At 41.4% G+C, this 21,972-nt stretch overlaps 1 protein-coding gene across 6 annotated transcripts; it reads right to left on the reverse strand.

Moving 5' to 3' along the window:
- Window positions 1–1,785: 1,785 nt before the first annotated feature.
- On the reverse strand, window positions 1,786–21,516 carry Tra2a (transformer 2 alpha homolog). 6 transcript variants are annotated; one of them, XM_059257822.1, is made up of 9 exons: window positions 21,275–21,516; window positions 20,932–21,012; window positions 10,882–11,015; window positions 8,662–8,821; window positions 6,037–6,225; window positions 4,486–4,601; window positions 3,001–3,132; window positions 2,386–2,453; window positions 1,786–2,039 (listed from the first exon to the last, which is right to left on the reverse strand). In XM_059257822.1, exons 1-9 carry the CDS (start codon window positions 21,308–21,310, stop codon window positions 2,029–2,031), a joined length of 927 nt encoding a protein of 308 aa, XP_059113805.1. In that variant the 5' UTR covers window positions 21,311–21,516; the 3' UTR covers window positions 1,786–2,028. The 6 variants fall into 6 exon arrangements, with proteins under 6 accessions (XP_059113805.1, XP_059113804.1, XP_059113801.1 ...); XM_059257821.1 differs by lacking the exon at window positions 20,932–21,012 and having other exon boundaries at window positions 2,386–2,450; window positions 3,001–3,129; window positions 21,275–21,515; XM_059257818.1 differs by lacking the exon at window positions 20,932–21,012 and having other exon boundaries at window positions 3,007–3,132; window positions 21,275–21,515.
- Between the last annotated feature and the right edge of the window lie 456 nt (window positions 21,517–21,972).

Below are 21,972 nucleotides of genomic sequence, written 5' to 3' on the forward strand. Positions count from 1 at the left end.
GGGTTTTGAATTCAGGTCCTTATGCCAAGCACTCTTATCTACTGAACCAATTTCACTGCCTCCACCTTTTATATTAACCCAAATGTAACTTATACTGTTCTATTTCTATTTGACGTCTAGTCTAAGTCAATCATACAAAGACATCTTACTTGCATAAACCTAGCCCTATGACAGTCAAGGATGAGAAGGGACTCATGGGGCTCTTCTACTCAAGTACCTCTCAACTGTTAACTGACAGACCCTGGAATGGAGAGATTACTGTCTTAGGTTGTGTAACCACTGCAGAGCCCCCCAGGCTCCAATGGAGAGCCCCAAACCTATGATCACACAGATGGCCCCGGTTAATCTTGGTGGATTATGGGGCCTGGAGAGAGGCTCAACAAGTTAAAAGAGCACTTGGCTGCTCTTCCAGAGGACCCAGGTTCAATTCCCAGGACCTACATGGCAGTTCCCAACTGTCTGTAACTCTAGTTCCAGGGGACCCAATACCCTCTTACAGACATACATGCAGGCAAAACATCAATGCACATAAAAAAAAAATTTATTTTATTTTTATGTGCATTGATAAAAAAAAGATAATTTAATTTATTCTTTTCAAGCAGGGTTTCTCTGTGAGTCCTGCGTGTCCTGGAATCACTCTAGACCAGGCTGGCGTTGAACTCACAAAGATCTGTCTCTGGAGTGTTGGGATTAAAGGTGTGTGCCACCACTGTCCAGCACCTTTTGAGAAAATGTTGAGTCCCCTCCCCTCCCCATGTAGGCTTCCAGGGGACATGAGCCATCTATTCTTTCAACATGTTGCTTCCACATACTCTTGGCTCACAGACAAAAAAAGAACAAAAACACAGGTCTCAAACTAGGGGTTTTAAAACTCAAAATACAAGTCCAAGAAAAAAGTACTAGGAAAAAGTGAGGAAATAGTAAGTTGACTCAGGATGAAATTTTTTTTTGTATAATTATTATATATTACAAAAATGTGAGGACAATAAAAAATTGGTTTCCACAGGGCTGGCGAGATGGACAGCACTGGATGCTCTTCCAGAGCACCTGGTTCCACTCCCAGCATCCACAGGGTGGCTCACAACTCTGAACAGTTCCAGAGGACAAGGTACTGCATGTACATACTGCAGATAAACATGCAGGCAAACAGTTATAAAATAAAAATAAATAGCTTCCAATACAGTTGCATTTTCCATTGTTACCAAATAAAGAGACAATCACATTTTCAAATTAACTTTTATTTGAAATTACTCTTCCCCACATGAATTTTAGGATCCTATCCAATACAATAACCCACGAAACCAATAACCAACCAATACCAAAATTTCTAACAGCAAGTTATACAATTGTTCTAGGTAATAAATAAAGGTTTTCCTTCAGTGATTAAGGGAATACTTAAGTTTCTGTAAATTTAACATAAAAATCACACTTTAAGTTTATAAGGTTTAACATGTAACTTCAAATATAACAAGTTTTATAGGAATCTACAAGCTTTTAATTCCTAAAAGGTAACTTAATTTTTTAGGTTCAAAGTTACATTCTTCATATTTTTCTCCTACAGCTTCAAACTTTCTACACTCAACTAATCCTGTTCCATGCCACTCCAGACAAACTTGACATGACTGATCTACTTCAAGTGTTATTTACCTTTCCCCAAAGAAGGTTAAAAAGCAGTTTGTTATAACTGCAGATTTCTAATAAAAGGACATCTACTACAATATTCGTCACAAAAGCTTTCAAAAGATCATTTTTTCCTCATAGTAAAGGCAGAGAAGAACCACAAAGTCTAACACTGGGCTCCTTTTTACTCAGATGTTCAAGGACTTACATGACAATTACACCTTTAAGAGTATAACGAAGGGTGGAAAACAGCAACACAACTGGCCACACTATAGATGAAATAAACCAGGTTTTTGTTTTGTTTTTAGGACTAGGAAGCATTGGAAGCTTGGAAATCCAGAATCAAAGGGGGAAGGGGGGAAATAAAAGGGGGGGGGCAGAGAGTCCTTGGCCACAACCACTCCATTATTAATAGCGTCCTGAAAGAGAACAGAAACAATTATAATTATAGTTTGATGTGCTTAATATTTTTCCAACTATTTTTTTTAAACTTATTTTTATTTTATGTGCTTTGGTATTTTGCCTGCATGTATGTCTGTGTGAGGGTGTCAAATCACTTGGGGCTGGATTATAGGCAGTTGAGAGCTGCCATGTGGGTGGGGTGCTGAGAACTAAACCCAAGACTTCTGGAAGAGCAGCTAGTGCTCTTAAACCACTGAGCCATCTCTCCAGCCATTTTTCCAACTACTAACACCCACCCACATATCCAAGTATCTCAAAATCACTGTTTATAGTTTCAACACCACAAAAGCAAATTTTACGTACTTGGGCTATAGGAACGAGATCTTGACCGTGACCTGTATCGACTGTAATAAGGAGAAGGTGACCTTCTTCTGTAAGAAATGAGAGATGAATGAGCATACCACATAATCACTTTACCGAGTCAGACAAGAACTAGCCGCTGTGGTAGTGCAGGCCTTTAATCCCAACACTGGGAAGACAGGCCTCAGTGAAGGGAGGCCAGGCTGGTTTACACATCCAGTTCCAAGCCAGCCAGAGCTCCATAGGGAGACCCTGTCTTCAAAAAAAAAAAAAAAACCAAACAAACAAACAAAAAAAAACCAGCACAACCCACATAATGTATTTTTAAGCAGTACTAAGGATTGAGCCCAGGACCTAGCACTGGAGCAGTACCATCAAGTGACACTTAGCCCTAAAATTTTCTTCAACTCTTACCCACCCCAACCTGAAATATGTAAAGTCACCATGTTGATAGGTTAGACTCAAGTGATCCTCTTATCTTCGTCTCCCAAGCAACTACGACTATCCAGCCACCTACCCAGCTCAAACATCTAGTTTTTATTGATACATGCCAACATTCAAGTGCTAAATAAAGCCTCCAATCCAGCACAGACTAGACATCTCAGATTAAAACATTACCTGTACCGGTAATCATAATCTTCATATCTGTCATAGCCTCGATCATATCCTCTATCATAGTAAGAATCCCGTCGTCTACCACCACCGCCGCCTCCACCGCCACCGCCGCCTCCTCCACCTCCACCACCACTACTACAGAAAATGAAGAAAAAAAAAAAAAGAAAAGGTCATCATCCAGGACCACTGAATACAAACTAGAAAAGTGAGGGAACCTCCCTTGCCTGGCCAATGTCCTCCCACCTCACCTTGCTCACTTCCATGGTGTTCTGCTTTGGCTCCTTATGCTCTAACACAACTCTCTGAGATATGGCCCAGCAGTTAAGAGCGTACTTGTTACTCTTCCAAGATTCAGTTCGGTTCCCAGCATCCACTTAGGGTGGCTCACAATTGCTTGCCACTCTAGCCAAGCCAGGGAAGCTGACGCCATCTTTTGGTCTCTAAGGGCACTGTACTAATGTGCATACACCCCTCCCCAAAAACATAAAAACAAAAACAAACTTTTAAGCCCGGTGCAGTGGCACATGCCTTTAACCCCAGTACTCGGAAGGCAGAGGTAAGAGGATCTCTGTGAGGCCAGCCTGGTCTACAAAGTAAGTTCCAGGACAGCCAAGGATCTATACAGAGACTCTGTACCACCACCACTTCCCCCCAAAAAGCATGGGAAATAGGAACAAAATGCACTAAACTATGCCTAAGAAGAATGGAAAGAAAGATAATTAAGAAATAAACAGCAAATGTAGAGGCTGGAAAGATGGGTCAGTGGGCAAAGGCACCTGCTGCTATAAACCTGTATCTGCCTCTTCCCACCATTTGCCATTTTTTTTGTGACAGCAGTCCTAGCTGGCCTCAAACTACAGAGATCTGCCTGCATCTACCTCCTCTGTATTCTTTAAGGAAAAAAAAAAATGTATGTTTTTGTTCAATGTGAAAATCATGGTATTTTAAAACAAATACCAGCACCAATACGATCTGTCCTACAAAGAGGCCTCCAAGAATGCATTTATTTTGATCTTATGGAGACAGAAAGGTTCTCACACCACATGTAGCCAAGGCTGGCTTCAAAAGTAGTAGCAATTCTCCTTTGCCAGCCTACTAAATGCTGGGGATTAGAGGCAAGATACCCACCCAGCAACACCTAATTATTTTTTCTATTTGTATATAACTAAGAGTAAAAAACATACAGATATTTCGTTCACTTGCTTAAATAAATGCATGAAATAGTATAATTAAATTAGGTATGTTCAAACTCATGTTCTCTGCAGGAGTAGCATGTATTCTTAACTGATGAGCCATCTTTCCAGTCCCCTTAAATGATTATATACTGATAAAAATAAAATTATATGGAAGGAAGGGGGATGTATTTCTACATTTCTGGAATGCAGTTTAGACTTAGTTGGAAGCTGGATTTGCTTTATAGTCTGGGCCCTATACTCATGCTCTGAACATGCTGCTAGGCACTCTATCGCATAAAATATGGAATCTTACTGAGTTGGTCTGCCCATGTAAATGCCTGGTGTAGGCGTGTGTGCTCTCTTGGTGATAGAATAATCCACACGAATTCTTCTACCGTCCAGCTCCATCCCATTTGCCCTTTCCATAGCCTAAAAAAGAAAAAGAAAATCACTCACAATTCGCTCATCTTGAAGCCATTTTTAGTTAAAATGAACTATTCATAATCCAAATAAACCCACTTTTGAAAATGGAGCTTGTATAGAGGACTGTTAGCATTTCCAGAGCTAAGTACCATCCAGAACATATTTAAGTTGCCCAGACAATGCCACTAAGATCTGTTTTACTTACAAAGATCTTCAGATATTCAGAAGAGCTTGCTAAGCTTAATTTTTTTTCTTTTACTTATAACCCCTCCCACACACCTTAAGACTAGTTATCAATGTCACCCTGAATAGACTGGGACTTACAGCAATTCTGTCTCACAAGTGCTAGGTTACAGGTATACAACACCATGCCCACACTAACCTACCTCTATTCTTGCTTTTCAGTTTGTAGTTCAGTATTTGTTGGTAAAACTCACTAAGTAGCCAAGAAGTGATGACTTAAACGGATGCAAAAGAACAATTACAACAGCTTGCATTCTCTTGTTGAGAATTACACAATTCTAAGCCAGCACTGCCCCCTAGTGTAAAGTGTAAAGAAGGAACATAACCTGTCTGCACCTGAGCTCATCATCCCACTCTTGGTTTTTGAGACAGGGTCTCTCTGTGTAGCCCTGGCAGTCCTCAAACTCACAGAGGTCTACCTGCCTCTGCCTCCTGAGTGCTGTAATTAAAGGTATGTGCCACCAACTACCTAGCTCCAACTCACTTATTTATTTATTTATTTATTTATTTATTTATTTATTTATTTATTTATTTATTTATTTATTTACTATGTATACAGCATGTATCCCTGTAGGCCAGAAGAGGGCACCAAATCTCATTACAGATGGTTGTGAGCCACCATGTGGTTGCTGGGAATTGAACTCAGGACCTCTGGAAGAGCAGTCAGTGCTCTTAACCTCTGAGCCATCTCTCCAGCCCCACTTTTTTTTTTTTTTAAGGCATAATAATGTATGATAGTTTAACTATTTCAGTAAATGGAAAACTTTGCAAGTATTTAAGCTGCCATTTTATGTTATAAAGGAAATAGCTGAAAGAATAAAAAGCTAAGACTAACAAGTTTACATGAAAAAAGTGTGTGGAGACAGAATCTCAGATTCTATCTAGCTTAACTGAAGATGCTCCTGCCCTGGCAGGTGTGGAAAACAAGGCCTAGCATGAAAACAGGTTAACTTTCTAACTCTTATCATTCACTTTATAAGGTCAGAATTCAATTAGCATGTAATTATACCAGGAAGCATGAGCTGAAAAGCAAAACTAGCTTTTTAACTGCAACACTATGAGTTGAGTGCCAATCAAGTCAGACAGAGTCAGGAGGCATGTTTACAGAAATGCTATTAACAGACTTTTAATAGTAATGCTGCATCATTATCATGCAAACAAAAATTCTTCCAAATGAAAATTGTAAAGCAAGACTTACCTCCTTAGAGTCATCTATCCTCTCAAAATACACAAAAGCAAATCCACGTGACCTTCCAGTTCGCTGATCATAAACTACATTGACACCACTCAATGGTCCATATCGAGAGAATACTTCACGAAGATCTCTCTCTGTTGTGTACAAACTGAGGCCAAAGACACCCAGGCAAGTGTTGGGATCTGGATTTGCCTGTTGAATAAAGGTAGATTTAAATTTTAATTAAGACTCCAATATAAGATCAAAACACATAAAGATCTTCTTTGAAATACACTTATAGCTATAGCCTGTACAAAACTATTCCCCTCCCTCTAGTCTAGCTCAGCATTTTTCTGAACATACCTAAAGAATTCACCTTTTGCATGCACTACTTAATGTGCCTCATTTCCATTTTTCTAGTAACCTCAGTGCTGGGACTGCCCATGCACCACACACCCAATTTCATGTGGTGCTGGAGACTGAACCCAGGGCCTCATGCACAACGGCTAAGTATTCTTCCCACTCAGCTACCATCCTAGCCCTCTATTTTCATTCTTTTAAAGATTTATTTTAGGGGCTGAAGTATTGGTTAAAGGTACTTGCTGCTCTTGGAGAGGACCCCATTTCGGTTCCTAGCACCCACAAGAACCACCTCTAACTCTACTTCCAGGGCATCCAACACCTTCTGACCTCCCAGGCAAACATGGTGCACTGTATACATAAAGGCAGGCACTCACAAACACATTAAAAAATTTTAAAAGTCAATTCTACCCCCATGTCCACAGAGGACAGATGGGGTACTAGATCCCAACTCTGGTCCTTTGGCAAAGCAGTAAGAATTCTTAGCCACTGAGTCTTATGTCCAGCCACCGTTCTCATTCTGTAGCAGGATCCAGACTTAACTACTGACACAGTCTACCATGGTTGTCAGCAGCACTGGCATCACACAGGGGAAGCACAGCAGAGAAGGACTTCAGAGTAAGCCAACCCATTTGAAATCTGGGCTCTGTCACTATTTAAAACAACTACCAAGGGCTGGAGAGATGGCTCAGAGGTTAAGAGCACTGGCTGTTCTTCCAAAGGTCCTGAGTTCAATTCCCAGCAACCACATGGTGGCTCACAACCATCTACAATGAGATATGGTGCCCTCTTCTGTCCTACAGGCTGAACATTCACTGTATATATGATAAATAAAATCTTAAAAAAAAAATAAACCACCACCAAAACCAAAACCAAAACAACACATTTATTTAGTGTGTGGACACACTTGTGCTAGGAGGCACATATGGAGGTCAGGACAACTCTTTCTACAGTGTGGGTTCTAGGTTTAAACTCAGGTCATCGGGTTCAACAGCCAAGTGTCCTGATGTACTCACTTACTGAGCTATCTTGCTAGCCTCTCTGCCAACTCTTAAACCAAAACAAAACACTTCAGTGTTTCACATCCAAATAACAGCACATAAAGAGTATTACACACGTTCAGTAAGAATATAAGTTATTGCCGGGTGTTGGTGGTGCACACCTTTAATCCCAGTACTCAGGAGGCAGAGCCAGGCGAATCTCTGTGAGTTTGAGGCCAGCCTGGGCTACAGAGCGAGATCCAGGATAAGGCACCAAAACTACAGAGAAACCCTGTCTCGAAAAAACCAAAAAACAAAACAAAACAAAGTTATTACATAGAGATTTTTGGTATTTTCTTATTTCTTCCCTGTAATAATAAAACTTTTGAGTAGAAAAGAAACATACAGCAAAACTTGAGTGTATCACATCTCAGTTTATGAATTTATTTTAATTGGTGAACATACCCCCCCCCCCCAAAAAAAAGAATTTTTAAAACGCATGGAAAAAGCTGGGTACAAATGTGTACATCCCAAATCTCAGCACTAAACATACAGGAGGACTACTGGTCTTACTGTTCAGCCAGCATGACCAACATGGGAGCTCCAGGTTCAGTGAGCTCTACTTCAGAAGATAAGGTGGTAAATAACTAAAGAGGATAATGGATAGGCCCTCTGGTTTCTACATGTACACCTGTGCAGACACATAGCACACACAAACTAAAGACGACTCAAAGGGTTGGAGAGACACCACTCAGCAGAGGTGCACTTTCTAGCACCCATGTTAGGAGGTTCACAAGTGACTGTTCATTACTCTAGCTCCAGAGCAATCAACGTCTTTTCTGACCTCCTGGGAAAGACACTCACACAAACTTTCTGCCTTAGTAATCACAACACTTAAGAGGATGAGGCAGGATTGCTGAGTTTTGAAGTCAACCTTACTTACATGGCAAAAACCTGTCACACACACAAAGTCAAGAAAATGGACTTCATTTGTAGTAGGTTCATGAAATTATGTAGGCTTGTTAAGAAGGTAGCATTTCCTTTATTAGCAAATGCACAACATAAAATGATTCACTTTTTTGTTTTTTGAGGTAGAGCTTCACTATGTACCCCTGGCTGGCCTGGGCCTCTGAGATCCACCTACTTTTGCCTCTTGAGTACTGGAATTAAAGGCAAGTACTAGCACATGCAGCTAAAATCTGTTCTTTCTGCAGTATCACTTCTTTCATAACAGCAAGGCATTTTGCCATGACTACACCCTGGAGGAAGAGAAAACCGAGTTTCCATTGACTCTTATTTAGACACATACCCTGCTGCCTGTATGTCTTCTGCGATTGGACATTGGAGAGTGACTCCGGCTTCTTCGTCGACGATACTCTGGAGTATAGGATCTACTTCGAGATCGTCTTCTATGAGAGTGGGACCGGGACCGAGTGTAGCGTCTATGAGAATGCCTCCTTGACCTTGACCTTTAAAAGAAATAAACTTAGGTTAAATATTGCACCACAGGGATGGGGAACAGTTAAGAGCATTTGCTGTTCTCCAAGAAAACACAGGCTTGGTTTATGGTGGCTCATAACCATCTGTAACTCCAGTTCCAGGGGATGACTCACTCAACAAAATAAAACAAATATAATAAAAATAAAATAAATACATACAAATAAAATAAAATAAATACAAATAAAATAAAAACTCAATAAAACAACAAAAAACTTACCTAAATAAAAAAAAATTTTTTTTTGGTTGAGTTATGTCTCAACTCCTCATCTGACCTGAGAAAAATGTATTTTTTTAAAAGATTTCTTTTTGGAGGGGTGGGGGCTAGAGAGATAACTTGGTTGTTGAGAATACACACATCTTTCTCTCTCTCTCTCTCTCTCTCTCTCTCTCTCTCTCTCTCTCTCTCTCTCTCTCCAGGGTTTCTCTGTGTAGCTTTGGAGCCTTTCCTGGAACTCCCTCTCTAGCACAGACTGGCCTCGAACTCATGGAGATCTGCCTGCCTCTGCCTTCTGGAAGCCACTACCGCCTAGCTATTTCTATTTAGTCCATCCCTTCACTCTCATTTTACCTTCTGTCAAAAAGGTTAAAGGATACGTAAGAAAAGAAAGGCATACACAGACAAACAGAATAGGGCATGGCGCTCAGGAGACAGACGCAGGAATATCTCCATGAGTACGAGGCTGGCCAGAGCTAGTTAGACCTTGTTTCAAAGAAAACAAAGAAAGAAAAAGAAAGGCAGCAGCAGCAGGGCATTACTATCACCAGCACTCAAGAGGGACAAAACCACTGAGTTTCAGGCCAGTCAGGGCTAGATAGGTAGTGAGACCTCGTCTAAATTGAAAAGAAAAAGAGTGATGAAGATCCACTTGGAGAATAGCAAAAGAGTAAAATCTGCTATACCTAAAAGGAATTAAGGACGAGCGAAGAGTATTGAGGCAACCTGGTACCAAGTGCTTGAATAAACAGACTTCGGAGAAAGGGATGAAATAAATCTAATGGCGTACTACCAGAGAAAAAATCATTTGAGTGGGAACAATACTAATGAAGATATCCCCCTCTCCCCTTTTTGGTTTTTTAAGACAGGGTTTCTCTATATAACAGCCTTGGCTGTCCTCGAACTCAGAGATCTGCCTGCCTCTGCCTCTTGAGTGCTGGGATTAAAGGTGTGCACCACCACCACCTGGCATGAAGATATTCCTTAGTCTTCTTAATAATCATTTTAGTGCAGTCTACCACCACCACTACCAAAAATAAATTAAAAAAATTAAAAAAAAAAAAACTTTATTTTTTTTGGCTTGGGCAGATCAGGACGTAAGGCAGAGAACTAGGCATACAGAGCTTCAGAAGCCCTGTGAATGTTGGCCAGGTGTGGTAACTGGCCAGTAACTCCAGTTTTGGAAGGTAGCGCCTCGGGATCCTCAGAACATGATGTTTGGCTAGAACAGTCACACTGGCAAGCTCTGGACTGACTGAGAGATTCTGCTTCAGACAGTTAAGGTAGATTAAAGATGTGTGTATCTAGCATTTTAAAAAATCTGTGTGTCTGGGCTGGAGAGATGGCTCAGAGGTTAAGAGCACTGGCTGCTCTTCCAGAGGTCCTGAGTTCAATTCCCAGCAACCACATGGTGTCTCACAACCTTCTGTAATGAGATCTGGTGCCCTCTTCTGGCCTGCAGAGACACATGCAGGCAGAATACTGTACACATAATAAATAAATCTTAAAAAAAAAAAAAAAAAAAAAAAAAAAAATCTGTGTGTCTGATGTCGTTGTGTGGGTACATGGGAAGAGGTCAGAGGACAATTGCAATAGTCAGTTCCACCATTTGGCTTCCATGGATTAAACTTAGAGAACCAGGTGTGGTGGCACGGGCCTTTACCCAATGAGCAGTAGCTAACAGATAAGCCAAGGAATGACTCTAAATTTTGCAGTCGGAGCCATCGGTGAACCTTCTATATGAAATGCAGCTAAAAGGAGATCTGACAAAACCCTCCTGCTGTGAAGAAAGCAGCCTACACATTTTAAACTTACCTGGATTTTGATCTTGATCGAGAATGGGATTCAGAATGTTTGGAAACTCTTGATGGACTACGAGATCCTGACCTGCTCTCTGATTTTACGCGAGCAGGAGTTCCCGTTGGAGATTTTGACTGAGAGCGAGACTCCTAACAAAGAAGACAGTATTACAAATGGCACTGGTCACGTAGATGCCTACCACCTAACATTTAAAGTACCGTAATTATTTATATTGATTGCTCCTGAAAAACAAATGGTTAGGCAACACCCTCCAGAAAAAAAAATTTCAGCTCATTAATATCCCATTGTTAATACTGCTAACTGTCCTCAATAATTCCCTACTTGAACCAGATCACCAATTTTCTATTAACTAAGTAATCATGCAAATTCATCTACAACTTGATCATACAGACACTGGAACATAAACCATACATTTACTTAACCTAGGACCCATTCATTCTTCCAGATTCTTTTAATTCTACTTCACTCTTGCTTTCTACTTCTCTTCATTCTTCATTGAGTTTTTCATTTTTCATACTTCGTGTATTCTTCCCCAATTCAAACAATTCAAAATAGCCTTAAAAAAATATTCAAGTGCTTCTATCTGACCAATCTTCTGTTCAATTTTTTCCCCCATTCAATTTTAATTTTCTGATCTTTAATACTTTTCATTAGCCTTCTTTTATCTTGATTTATCTTCCACATTCTTGGAAAAAACTCTTCAATTTCTTCACGAACATTAACCTTAATGGAAAAAGAACATTTAGTATATTTAAGCACGTGGGGATTATAAAACTCTGCTGGAGTTCAGAATGTTATCTACCAAATGGAAAGGCCAGCAGGTAAAGTGCAAATAACTAGTTTATTTAAAAATAAATTAAAAAACCAAATTTTTATAGTATTTAAAAATGTTCAAATGTGTAGTCTAACAGAATTTACTGAATTTCTCTAAGTTTTTAACCATACTCTTTACCCTCCTCCCCTTTCATGTCCATTCTAGTCCCTAATTTAAATATAAATGTAATTCAAACATAAACTCCAATTCCCCCCACCTAAATATTCATTTTCCACTATTTTACAGGCTGAAGTCTTACTGATCTTAGAAGTAACTTTCAATAAGCCACCACACTAAGAAATTCAGGCACAGCTGAGGCAGAGCATCCCAGGCTGAAAGGGCCATGCACACCACGTGAACTCACAGGACAGCACACATGCCGGAGGGAGATCAGGACCTAACAGATGAGTAAGACTGCACCTCCCAATTCTGACTGCCATTTTCACCGTTCCGATTACCCAGAAAGATGTGTTTTGAAGACAAGCGTATAAAAACTAAAGGGAAAGAGCACAAAGTTTCTAACAGTCCTTCCTTTAGCTTGTACATTCCTGAAATACATGCTGTTGCTGTTTTATGAGACACATCTGCACTTTATAACCCAGGATGGACTATGGTTCACAGAAATAAATCCTCCTGCCTCAGCCTTCCAAGTGCTGGAATCACAGAAATCTCCCACCCTTGTACCACTTAAATACCATACAGTACAAACAAAATGTGTATGTATCACAACAACTGTCTTCGATCCCACTGCATTTGCATTTATGCACATCTGCATTCCTTGCAGGGGCATCTGTGTATACTATCGATGAGAAATAGACACCTCCTTCATGGCAAACCAGTTTCTGAAGTTAGTTCTACATAAAAACTCACCAAATAATTTATAACTGATTAAAAAGCATGGTAACTTGATTGATATTGAGACCCACATAACCAAAATAGAACCCAAAATTTGGTTTCTCCATCCACTTAAGATTCAGTTATTAATGCAAAGAATTAGCCCAGTCTTACAAAAGTATATATTCATGCCAATTTTCACTCATGCCGTAAGATATCCCAAATCTCCTGCCTCCATTTCCCTGAGCTATATATAACCCTGGCTCCTTTCCTTGAAGTTTAATATCAAAAGATTTACTTATCAGGAACTCTACCCATTATCTCCCTGGTCAATGATAACCTTTCCAATATTTTTTTCTTTTCCCTTCCCCTGAGACAGGGTTTTCTGCGTAACAGCTCTGGCTGTCCTGGAACTTGCTTTGTAGATCAGGCTGGCCTCGAACTCAACAGAAATCTGAGTGCATCACCACCACCCTGCCAATCTTAACAATGTTAAGTTTTTCATATTTTACACTCTAAATTTCTAGACAGCTGCCTGGAGCAACATAAAATTTTGCTTGTAACTGAAGTCTTAAGGGGCTGGTTCAAAATCTGAACCAAGAGAATGTCTTTTCTTTTAGCTTTCCTTCCTATAAAACAGACCCTATAGCATAACATTCAATTATGCTGTGGTGGAAGTACAGTGGTCACAACAGTGTTTATGCAAACACCACAGCCTTTTTATACATAAGTAGAAGAAAGTTTTGCTGAGATACTATAAACCTTTAGTTTTACTATGATTAAACAAAACAAAACCTTGGATAAGCCTAAAATTTACTCTTAACAAATCCTCCAGTATGACAAAAACATAATGGCCCAGATACATTTCTAGTTTCCCAAGCTTCTCAAAAACACTGTTATTGAAAATGACTTCTTTAAAAGATTACATTTTAAATTTATTTTGTGGCCAGAAAGCAACTTGTTGGAGTCCATTTAGAATTTGGGTTATAAGGTGTGGGAGCAAGTGCCTTACCCATTGAGCTATCTTGCTGACCCCAAAAATTACTTCTGGAGACTTCAGTAACTCAGTAATGTACGTATATGTGTATGTACATGTGTGTGTGTGTGTATATATTTAAACTCCAGATCTAGAGTCACAACAAAATACCACAGTTTGGCAGAATATCTTTTAAAGGTGTTCTAGGGATTGAACTGAACCCCAGGCTGTTGCATGCTAGGCAAGCACTGGATAATGACTTACAAACCCAGGCCAAAAACATTATTTAACATCAGGGTGTCACAAATATCTAGAGCTGTTTTATCTGATCTCTTTACCTTCAGAATCTTCTCTAAACAACTTTATAGACTAGTCAGTCCTCTTAGCTGTCTGCTAACAGCTATCATAAGTGTCACAAACTTAAACTAGGACCAAATCACACATTTCAGAACATGGCCTGTTGTTCTAAACAACTGGTGATACAAAGAGCAGGTCATACTAATGTTTATCATTTAAAAGGATCTTATTTCTCAAACACTAACTAAATAAATACCACTTTCACTAAACTCTGCATTAGAAACCAGGCTACAGTAGTCATTTATGGAGGACAGATGCCAGATAATCTTTTTTTTTCTTACTCTTTGACCATCTTTTTAAATGAAACAATTTCAACAAACTTAAAAAAAAAAAAAAAAAAAGAAAAAGAAAAAAAAAAGAAGGGTTTCTCTGTGTAGTCCCGGCTGTTCTGGAACTCACTCTGTAGACCAGATTGGCCTCCAACTCAGAGATCCTCCTGCCTCTGCCTCCTGAGTGCTGGGATTAAAAGGCCACCATGGCTGGAACTTTACACCCCCCACCCTGTTTTTGAAATGAGATTTCATTATGTTGCCCAGGCTGATTTCAATCTTGTGAAACTGGGACTACAAGCATGAGTGAGCATATTTGGCTAATTTTAAATTTCAAAAAAGAAATTCTTAAGACTATTTAGAATTTGGAAACTTAAATTGCAAGGAAGAAAACAAATGCTGGTACAAGGTGGTTATCTGTCTAGTCTCACTAGACTAACCAGCTCTTAAAGCTATCATATTTAAGGCTGTTAAAATCCTTTATAGGCTTCCCTCTACCTTTAGATACTACACACCAGAAAGAAGCCAGGCAGAAGGCATTCATAGCGCGACTCACTCAAACAGGTTCTGGTATTTGCTATATGGACAAATGGTTGTGGAACATAAGCAAGCAACAGGAAGCTCAGTAGTGTAGATGCAAAATAGAAAACCTAAACACTTAAGTAAAGATAAGGAAACTATATAAACACTACAATAACCCTTTTAAATACTAGGACCAGGCAATGCTGCCAGGTTATAGGGACAAATTTACACATATTCAAGTCTGTACATCATGTGGAAAACTTCCTGTTATTTCCCTAGTACTTTATAAAGTGGGAATTTACACAGAAATAAACTAGTGAATTTAAATCATATGCCCCAAGAAGAAGAAAATGTACTTTGGCTGTCCACATACTGGACTTACTCTATTAACTGGTCTACAGTAGGGACACTTATGCTTTCTCTTTCTCTGGGATACAATGGGGCTGGTTTTTAATAGAAATTAGGAAAAGCAAACATATTCAGTTTCTTATTAAACCAAATTGCTATTAGAATCCCTGAAAAACAAACTATACAGGTCATCCATCTCTTTTAAGATATTTGTCATGATGAAGTCAATGCAGTCTTTGTCTACAAAGGCTCATGGATGACTCAACGTAACCTATGCCTATATTCTCTAAAGTTTGGAATAACTGAAAACTTATCATAAATGACTTAGTAACTGGCAGTCAGTCAAAATTTAAAATTAAGCCACAGTTATCATGTTTTCTGTAAAACTTACATCTTTTGGTAAAAACTTTAAAGGTTGCTCATACCCTGCCAGCTTACGTGTTCTGATAAAACGTTGCGTTTGAATCTGGTATAAAAAAACCATTTCAAAGGTACATGTTTAGGGCTGGGATGGAGCTTTCCTAACATGCACAAAGCTGAGTTGATGCCCCATACTTGGGTGTGGTAGCACGTGTACACTCTTATGATGCTTCAAGTTCAAGGTCACCTGGACTACATGGCCCCTCTTCCCCCAAGTTTATACAGACTACATTGGCTGGTATATAAATAAAGCCAATAAATAACAACTAATACCAAACTAAAAACCACTCACCAAATTCTCCACTCACAGTCTCATCTTCTGGTGTCATAAAGTAGGTATGAATCACATGACAGGGCCTTGGTTTCAAGGGGAAAAGTCAATTTTCTTCTATCAGGACTACTTACACCTCTCATGAATACCACAACAAAGACTATAGACAAGTATATGTACAGCTCACATTTCCTTTGACTACTGGCCTTCCACCTTTTAACAATCAAATCTCTTCCTCAATGTGACAGTTACTATTTTTTCACCTCCACTTCTTTCCTACTAAACCTGCTAAGACTTATGAAACAACAGCATCAATTCACTTAAGCATAGAAATATAGACCTTTTACAAAGGTCTCAGGTTGATCACGATGCCTGAGCACCTACTGACAATACCCAACAGTTTTTAGTTAGCCAGGTTCAAGGAAACTACTATGCTGATTATTCATCCCGTTTTTCCTCTTGTTAAACTCATCCATATTTGCTCTGCTAGTCTCTGAGATCTCAAGGCTCTGGGGGGTGGGGCAGGAAGCTAAGGCAAGTTCTCACAATAGTCACATACCACTTCATAGCTCTTTATTCTCATTTTAGGAGTGGTACAAAGTGCAAACACCTTACATCTATAAAATTATAGCAATGCATTATGCATAGAATTACAGGCACTGCTTCTTTTCAGAAGTCTGCCTTTTACATGAAAGTAGATGGGTTAGAGAAAGAACAGTAGAACATACAACTGGTTTCATGATAGCATGTAGCAAAATAAACCCAAAACCAAATTCAGGGTTAGTACTATTCCTACTACAAGACAACAGCTTTACCTCCCCGCCTACTTGGTTTTCTGGTATTTCATGCTATCTGGAACTCACTATGGGCTGGACTTACAGCAATTCACACCTTCAGTACAGATTATAGGCTTGAGCCACCACAGCTGGCTAGCCATTGTCTCCCTCCCAAGGAAGACTGATTTCAATCTTTCACTTATGTTATCTCTTAGGTTGCTCTGGCTATCCTGAAATTCACTGTGTAGACCAGGCCTGCCTCTGCCTCCAGAGTGCTAGAATTAAAGGCACGCACTATCACGCCCAGCTTTAAAAAAAGATTTTATGTGCACATGTCTGTAATAGTGTATGTGGGTGCCTGCAGGACAGAAGAAGGGGTTGGATTTTTTGGAGTTACAGTTGTGAGCTACCTGGTGTGGGTGCTGGGAGCCCAACTCAGGTGCTCTGGAGAAACAGCAACACTTAAAACTTAACCATTTTTCTCACTTCCACTCTACCCGCCCCCTTAAGCAAATTAATCTAAGAAAATGTTTAAAATTAAGTTGCTGAAGCTTAACTAAGTCTAAATTTCACAAATTTTCATTAAAATTCTGTGTGCATGAATTATGTGCACCATTTGCATTCAGGTGCTACAGAGGACGGAAGAGAGCGCTGGATCCTTTGGAGACTGAGGTTAAAGGTACTGTGGAGCACTTCATGCTGATGCTAGAACCTGGATCCTCCTCCAGATCAGCAAGTGCTCCAAACAACTAACTGTGCCACCTCTCCAGTCCTCATAAAAATCTTAAATCCCAAATGAAAACTGTTTTTAAAACAAGCTAGTAAATCAATTCCAGAAGGGGAGAGGGCTCTTCCTTTTTTGAGACAAGCCCCCCAATTTCTTTATGGGTGTGGGTGTTTTGCTTGCATGTATTTCTAAGCACCATGTGCATGCCACACCCACAGAGACCAGAAGAATGTCTGAACCCTTGGGGTTGGAGTTGCAGGTGACTGTGAGCTGCCACGTTGAGTGCTGGGTATTGAAACTGAGCCCTCTGTGAGGTAAAGGGTGAGAGAGTAAGATACTTGACTTCAGCCTCTGGCCTGCCTTCACAGGTATGCAAGCATGAAGACACACACAAAGTTGTATGTATTAATATCTTAACATATGGAAGACATAGTCATGCATGAGGGTCTATGCTTGTAACCCTACCACTCAGGAAGTGATGTCAAGATAGCTACCAGTTTGAAGTCAGCCAGGAGACTCCATACTGACTCTTTAAAACACATTTCTGTTTTCAAGAAGCCAGAACAAGAACTGAAAAAGCAGCAAGACTAAACAAAAGTTTTGTGTCCATTATTCTCAATTTCTACAAAGGATATTAATTAAGATCAAAATTCTAACTTTGGGTTGTTTTATAAAGCAAACAATCCATCATTTTTATTAAGGTGACAAACAGATCACAGCACTCTGAGTCTGAGGTCAGCCAGACAGACTGAGCCACTTTCCCTCATTCTCAGCTTCAAAGGAATGTTGGGTGAAATTGGGTGTGGTGGCCCCTAGCTAGAAATTCCAGGATCCAGAAGCTGAGGCAAGAGGATCTTGAATTAAGGCAGGCATGAGCTTCAGTACCCTGTCGCTTCCCCTCCCCCCCCCAGACATTTTCCACTACTTGTTAAATTGATGTAGACACCCACCAAGTAAATTGTTTATGGACCTACTTGCTTTTTTTTTTTTTTTTAAAGGCAGGGCCTTACTGTGTACCTTGACTGATTTGGAATTCAGAGGTATCTGTCTGCCTCTGCCTTTCAAGTGCTGGGAATTAATGGTGTGCCACACAATGTGCCCAGCACTGGACCTATTTTGTTCTAATGGCACAATCATTCTCCCTCTTCCTGAAATAATCAGTTGAATCTGTTGCTCCTGTACCAGTCCTTTTGGTCTTAGGTCTCCTTTTATGGTTCTCCCTACCACCAAACTCTAGAATTCAAAACCCTTTCATTATCTAACTACACATTGAATCAAACTTATCTGACACTATTTCAGCACTTACCCTCATATACTTGATGACAGTGTTTTAAATCCAGATTTGAATTGTCAATTATCTGAAACTAGGGATGCAAGTCCTTGTTTAAAAACACTGAAGTATGGGCTGCAAAGATGTTGCAGCAGTTAAGAACACTGGCTGAATTCCAGAGGACCCAGGTTCAATTCCCAGCACCCACATGGTAACCTGCAATCATCTGTAACTCTAGTCTCAGAGGATGTAACTTCCTCATCTGGCTTCTGCAGGCGCTGCACCTATTTGGTATGCAAGATATACACGCAGGCAAAACACCATATACATACAATAAAATTAAAGGGGGTGGGAGGAGAGATCATGAATATACAACGAGTAGTAAACTGGGGCTTATGTGGTCTTTGGGTCTTGGTTCTCTTTCTTTCTCTTGGTTTTTCTCTGTGTACCCCCAGCTGTCCTGGAACTCACTCAGTAGACTAGGCTGGCTCACATTCAGAGATTCTAGATTAATAATGGTTAAAAAACAACTGATAAGCCCAATATTTGACTACTGACCCATGAAAGCTTCCCCTAATTTACTGTATTGAGACAAGTTGAAAGTGATTAACTTCAACAAATACATTATCTGAAAATCTTTTAGAACTGTTACCCTCAGACATCTTTAGAGATAATGAGAATGGGGCACAGCTGCTGTTACATGAAATTTCCTAACTGCTGATTTATGGTCAACAGAAAACAAACAAACAAACCCAATGTATTTAAATACCCAATTGTTCTAAGAAGAAGGAGTGGAGCACTTGCCTGGCATGCACAAGGCCTGGGCCCACTCCCAGCAAACTCAGAACCACAACACACAAAATGCTGTCTCTACAAATGGCAGAAGAGGGGAGCTAAAAAAACCTTTTGTGTTAACTGGGTTGTTAAGGCCTAAATAAATTTTAACTGAGAAGTGGATTCTGGAATATTAAGTATTTTGGGTGGGTAAGGCGGTAATTATCTACTCCTCCTCCTTCCACTAGATGACAAATCAGAAAGGAACCAGAGCCATTAAAGTCACACGGGTGCAAACCCCACAAACCAAACCCAGTATTTATATAGGGGGGGGGGGGAGAAAGGAAGGAAGGAAGGTAGGAAGGAATAAAGAAAAAGGAACCGACAAACTGACAGAAAAAAAAAAAAGTCTTTTCCTAAGTAAGTATCTTCACAGGTAACACAACTACCTCCAAATATTTTTATTTCATGATCTTAAAAGTTTTGTTAGGATAACAAAACAATCTTAAAACTGTAAGCAGGTTCAACTATATTCAGTCTGCAAATCATTCAAATGATTCAATCAAAGATAAACATAGTTTGGATCTAGTCCTAGTGCATACACCACCCCCTCAAACAAAACAAAAAAGCCCTCTTTTCTAAAAAAAGAAACAATAAACTCCAAAAACCTAACTGACCCTCTGACTTGACTGACAGATTACAGGTGTCTGTATCTTGAGCTTCTAAAAGGGACAAATTCTTCCTTCCAACAAACCCCTCAAGTGTTGTTTTCTTCCCCTCATCCGCCCTCTCGCCATCAGAATAAATACCAACACAACAGCGGGAACACTCAGAGCCTGGGACTTTTGTTTCCTTTTTCTCCCCCTTACAGAGCTTCACCAGGACTCACTTCCATCAATTTCCACTACTAGGATAACTTCGGAAATAAAGCTCAAAAACCGGTAATAAACGTTGTAATATATTCAAGCTAAGAATAACGTATTCTTTATGCTGTTTACACTCACAGGACCTCAAATAAAGAAAACCTCGAACCCTTTCCTGGGGGAGGGCCTGTAAATCTCAGGTAATCTTTTGAGTTAACACTGACTAGCTATTTTTTCCCCCTTAAAAACTGAGCCATGAAATTCGCTCAGTTACGTAAGGTGAAATTAAGTTGCCTCGACAGTTTAACCATAAGAACCTGCGAAGGAGTTCTCAGATGGAAGGTCATAGATAGGAAAAGAAAAGCATGAGAAGCTGAGCCACGAAGGACCCAACGTCGAGCAGTTGGAAGGACAGGCAGGCGTGAGTGACTGCATTTCCACACTCATGTCCAAGGGAAAGGAGAGGGGACATTAAGGGGAAAGGCTCTTGCGTCGTTTTCCCTTCCCAGCTCTCGTCTTAAGAACTCCTAAGGGTCGCGGCGGTCGCTGACTGACCACTTCACGGGGCTCGTCCCACCTCCAACCTCAAGGCTTTCGCCTTACAGACGCAACGCCGCCGCCGCCGCCGGTTCCGACGGGAGACGCGGCCGCTCACTGCAACAGAGAGCCAAGGAGACACAGGCCCCAGCTAGTCCCGCGACAGCCTTTCCCCGCCCGGACCAACAGCCCCGCGCACTTCCGACCCCGAGACCCCGCTGCGATGGCCGGGGCTGGGCTGGGCCGGGCCGGGCCGGCCCGAGATGCCACCGCACGAAGCACCTACCACTATCCGGCCGGAGGGAGCGCCCCGCCGCCTCCTGCCCCACCGCGCCGGGGACCCGCACCTCGGAGCAGAGATGGGAAGCTGAGAGGAAAGGGAGCGACAGGAGAGGATAGGACCAGGCCAGGTACCGGTCAGTCGCCAGAATCGAGCGCTGCGGGCTAGCGGGCCATCTGGACAGGCAGGGGGACCCCGAAGCCATCTTGGGACGGGAGGGACGCGCTCGCGGTGGCCCTCAAGGCTGCTCCCGCGGGGCCCCGTAACCTCGCCCGACCGACCGCGCTCGTCCCCGAGCCCCGGAGCATCGGGCCGCCGCCGAAGACGGCTCCCGCGGCTTTGTACTCACTCTGCCCTCGAAGTTGTTCTCCTCTACATCACTCATGTTGGCCAGGAGTTCCCGAGAACTAAGTAAGAGACAAGTCTCGGCTCGAGGGCCGGCGGCCTAGTCACCCCGCTGTCTGGAGTGTGGGGAGGCGGAAGGCGACGGCGACAACGGCCGCTGCGCTCCACTCCCACTAGCTCGCACGCTCAGGCAAAATGGCGCCGGCACCGCCACAAACCTCCGGGCGTCCCCGGCGCCCGACGTCAGGGGGCGGGCTCCTGTGACGTATCTGGCCCCGCCCCCGCCCCGGGAGGCTTTGTGTCCGCCTATCTTGGCGCGGGAGATTGGCGGGCTTCTCGGGAGGCTGGCTCCTGGAGGTCTGGTCTGTTTGTCCTCCACGTGCTGGTATTAAGGGCTCCTGGAGGTCTGGTTTGTTTGTCCTCCACGTGCTGGTATTAAGGCGTGCGTGTATATTTGCCCTTTTTAACGCTGAACTAGCAATACGTGCACAGATGGGAGTGCTGAAATGCTGCGAGTTCCTTATTCTTCCCTGATTCTAGTCCCCCCTCCTAGTCTATTAGTTTTGGTTTTGGTTTTGGGTTTTTTTTTTTTTTTTTTTCAAGACAGGGTTTCTCTGTGTAGCTTTGCGCTTTTCCTGGAACTCGCTTTGGAGACCAGGCTGGCCTCGAACTCACAGAGATCCGCCTGCCTCTGCCTTTTTT

The sequence above is a fragment of the Peromyscus eremicus genome, chromosome 3, assembly GCF_949786415.1.
Source record: "Peromyscus eremicus chromosome 3, PerEre_H2_v1, whole genome shotgun sequence".
In the NCBI taxonomy this organism is placed as follows: domain Eukaryota; kingdom Metazoa; phylum Chordata; class Mammalia; order Rodentia; family Cricetidae; genus Peromyscus; species Peromyscus eremicus.

What these genes read in the sequence shown, in the direction of transcription:
- Tra2a (XM_059257822.1), bottom strand. Translation starts at nt 21,310, where the DNA reads ATGAGTGATGTAGAGGAGAACAACTTCGAGGGCAGA. An exon ending in CGATCAAGATCAAAATCCAG is followed by an intron (nt 8,822 to 10,881) that starts GTAAGTTTAAAA and finishes TTTCTTTTAAAG; the next exon opens with GTCAAGGTCAAGGAGGCATT. An exon ending in GAAGACATACAGGCAGCAGG is followed by an intron (nt 6,226 to 8,661) that starts GTATGTGTCTAA and finishes TTTATTCAACAG; the next exon opens with GCAAATCCAGATCCCAACAC.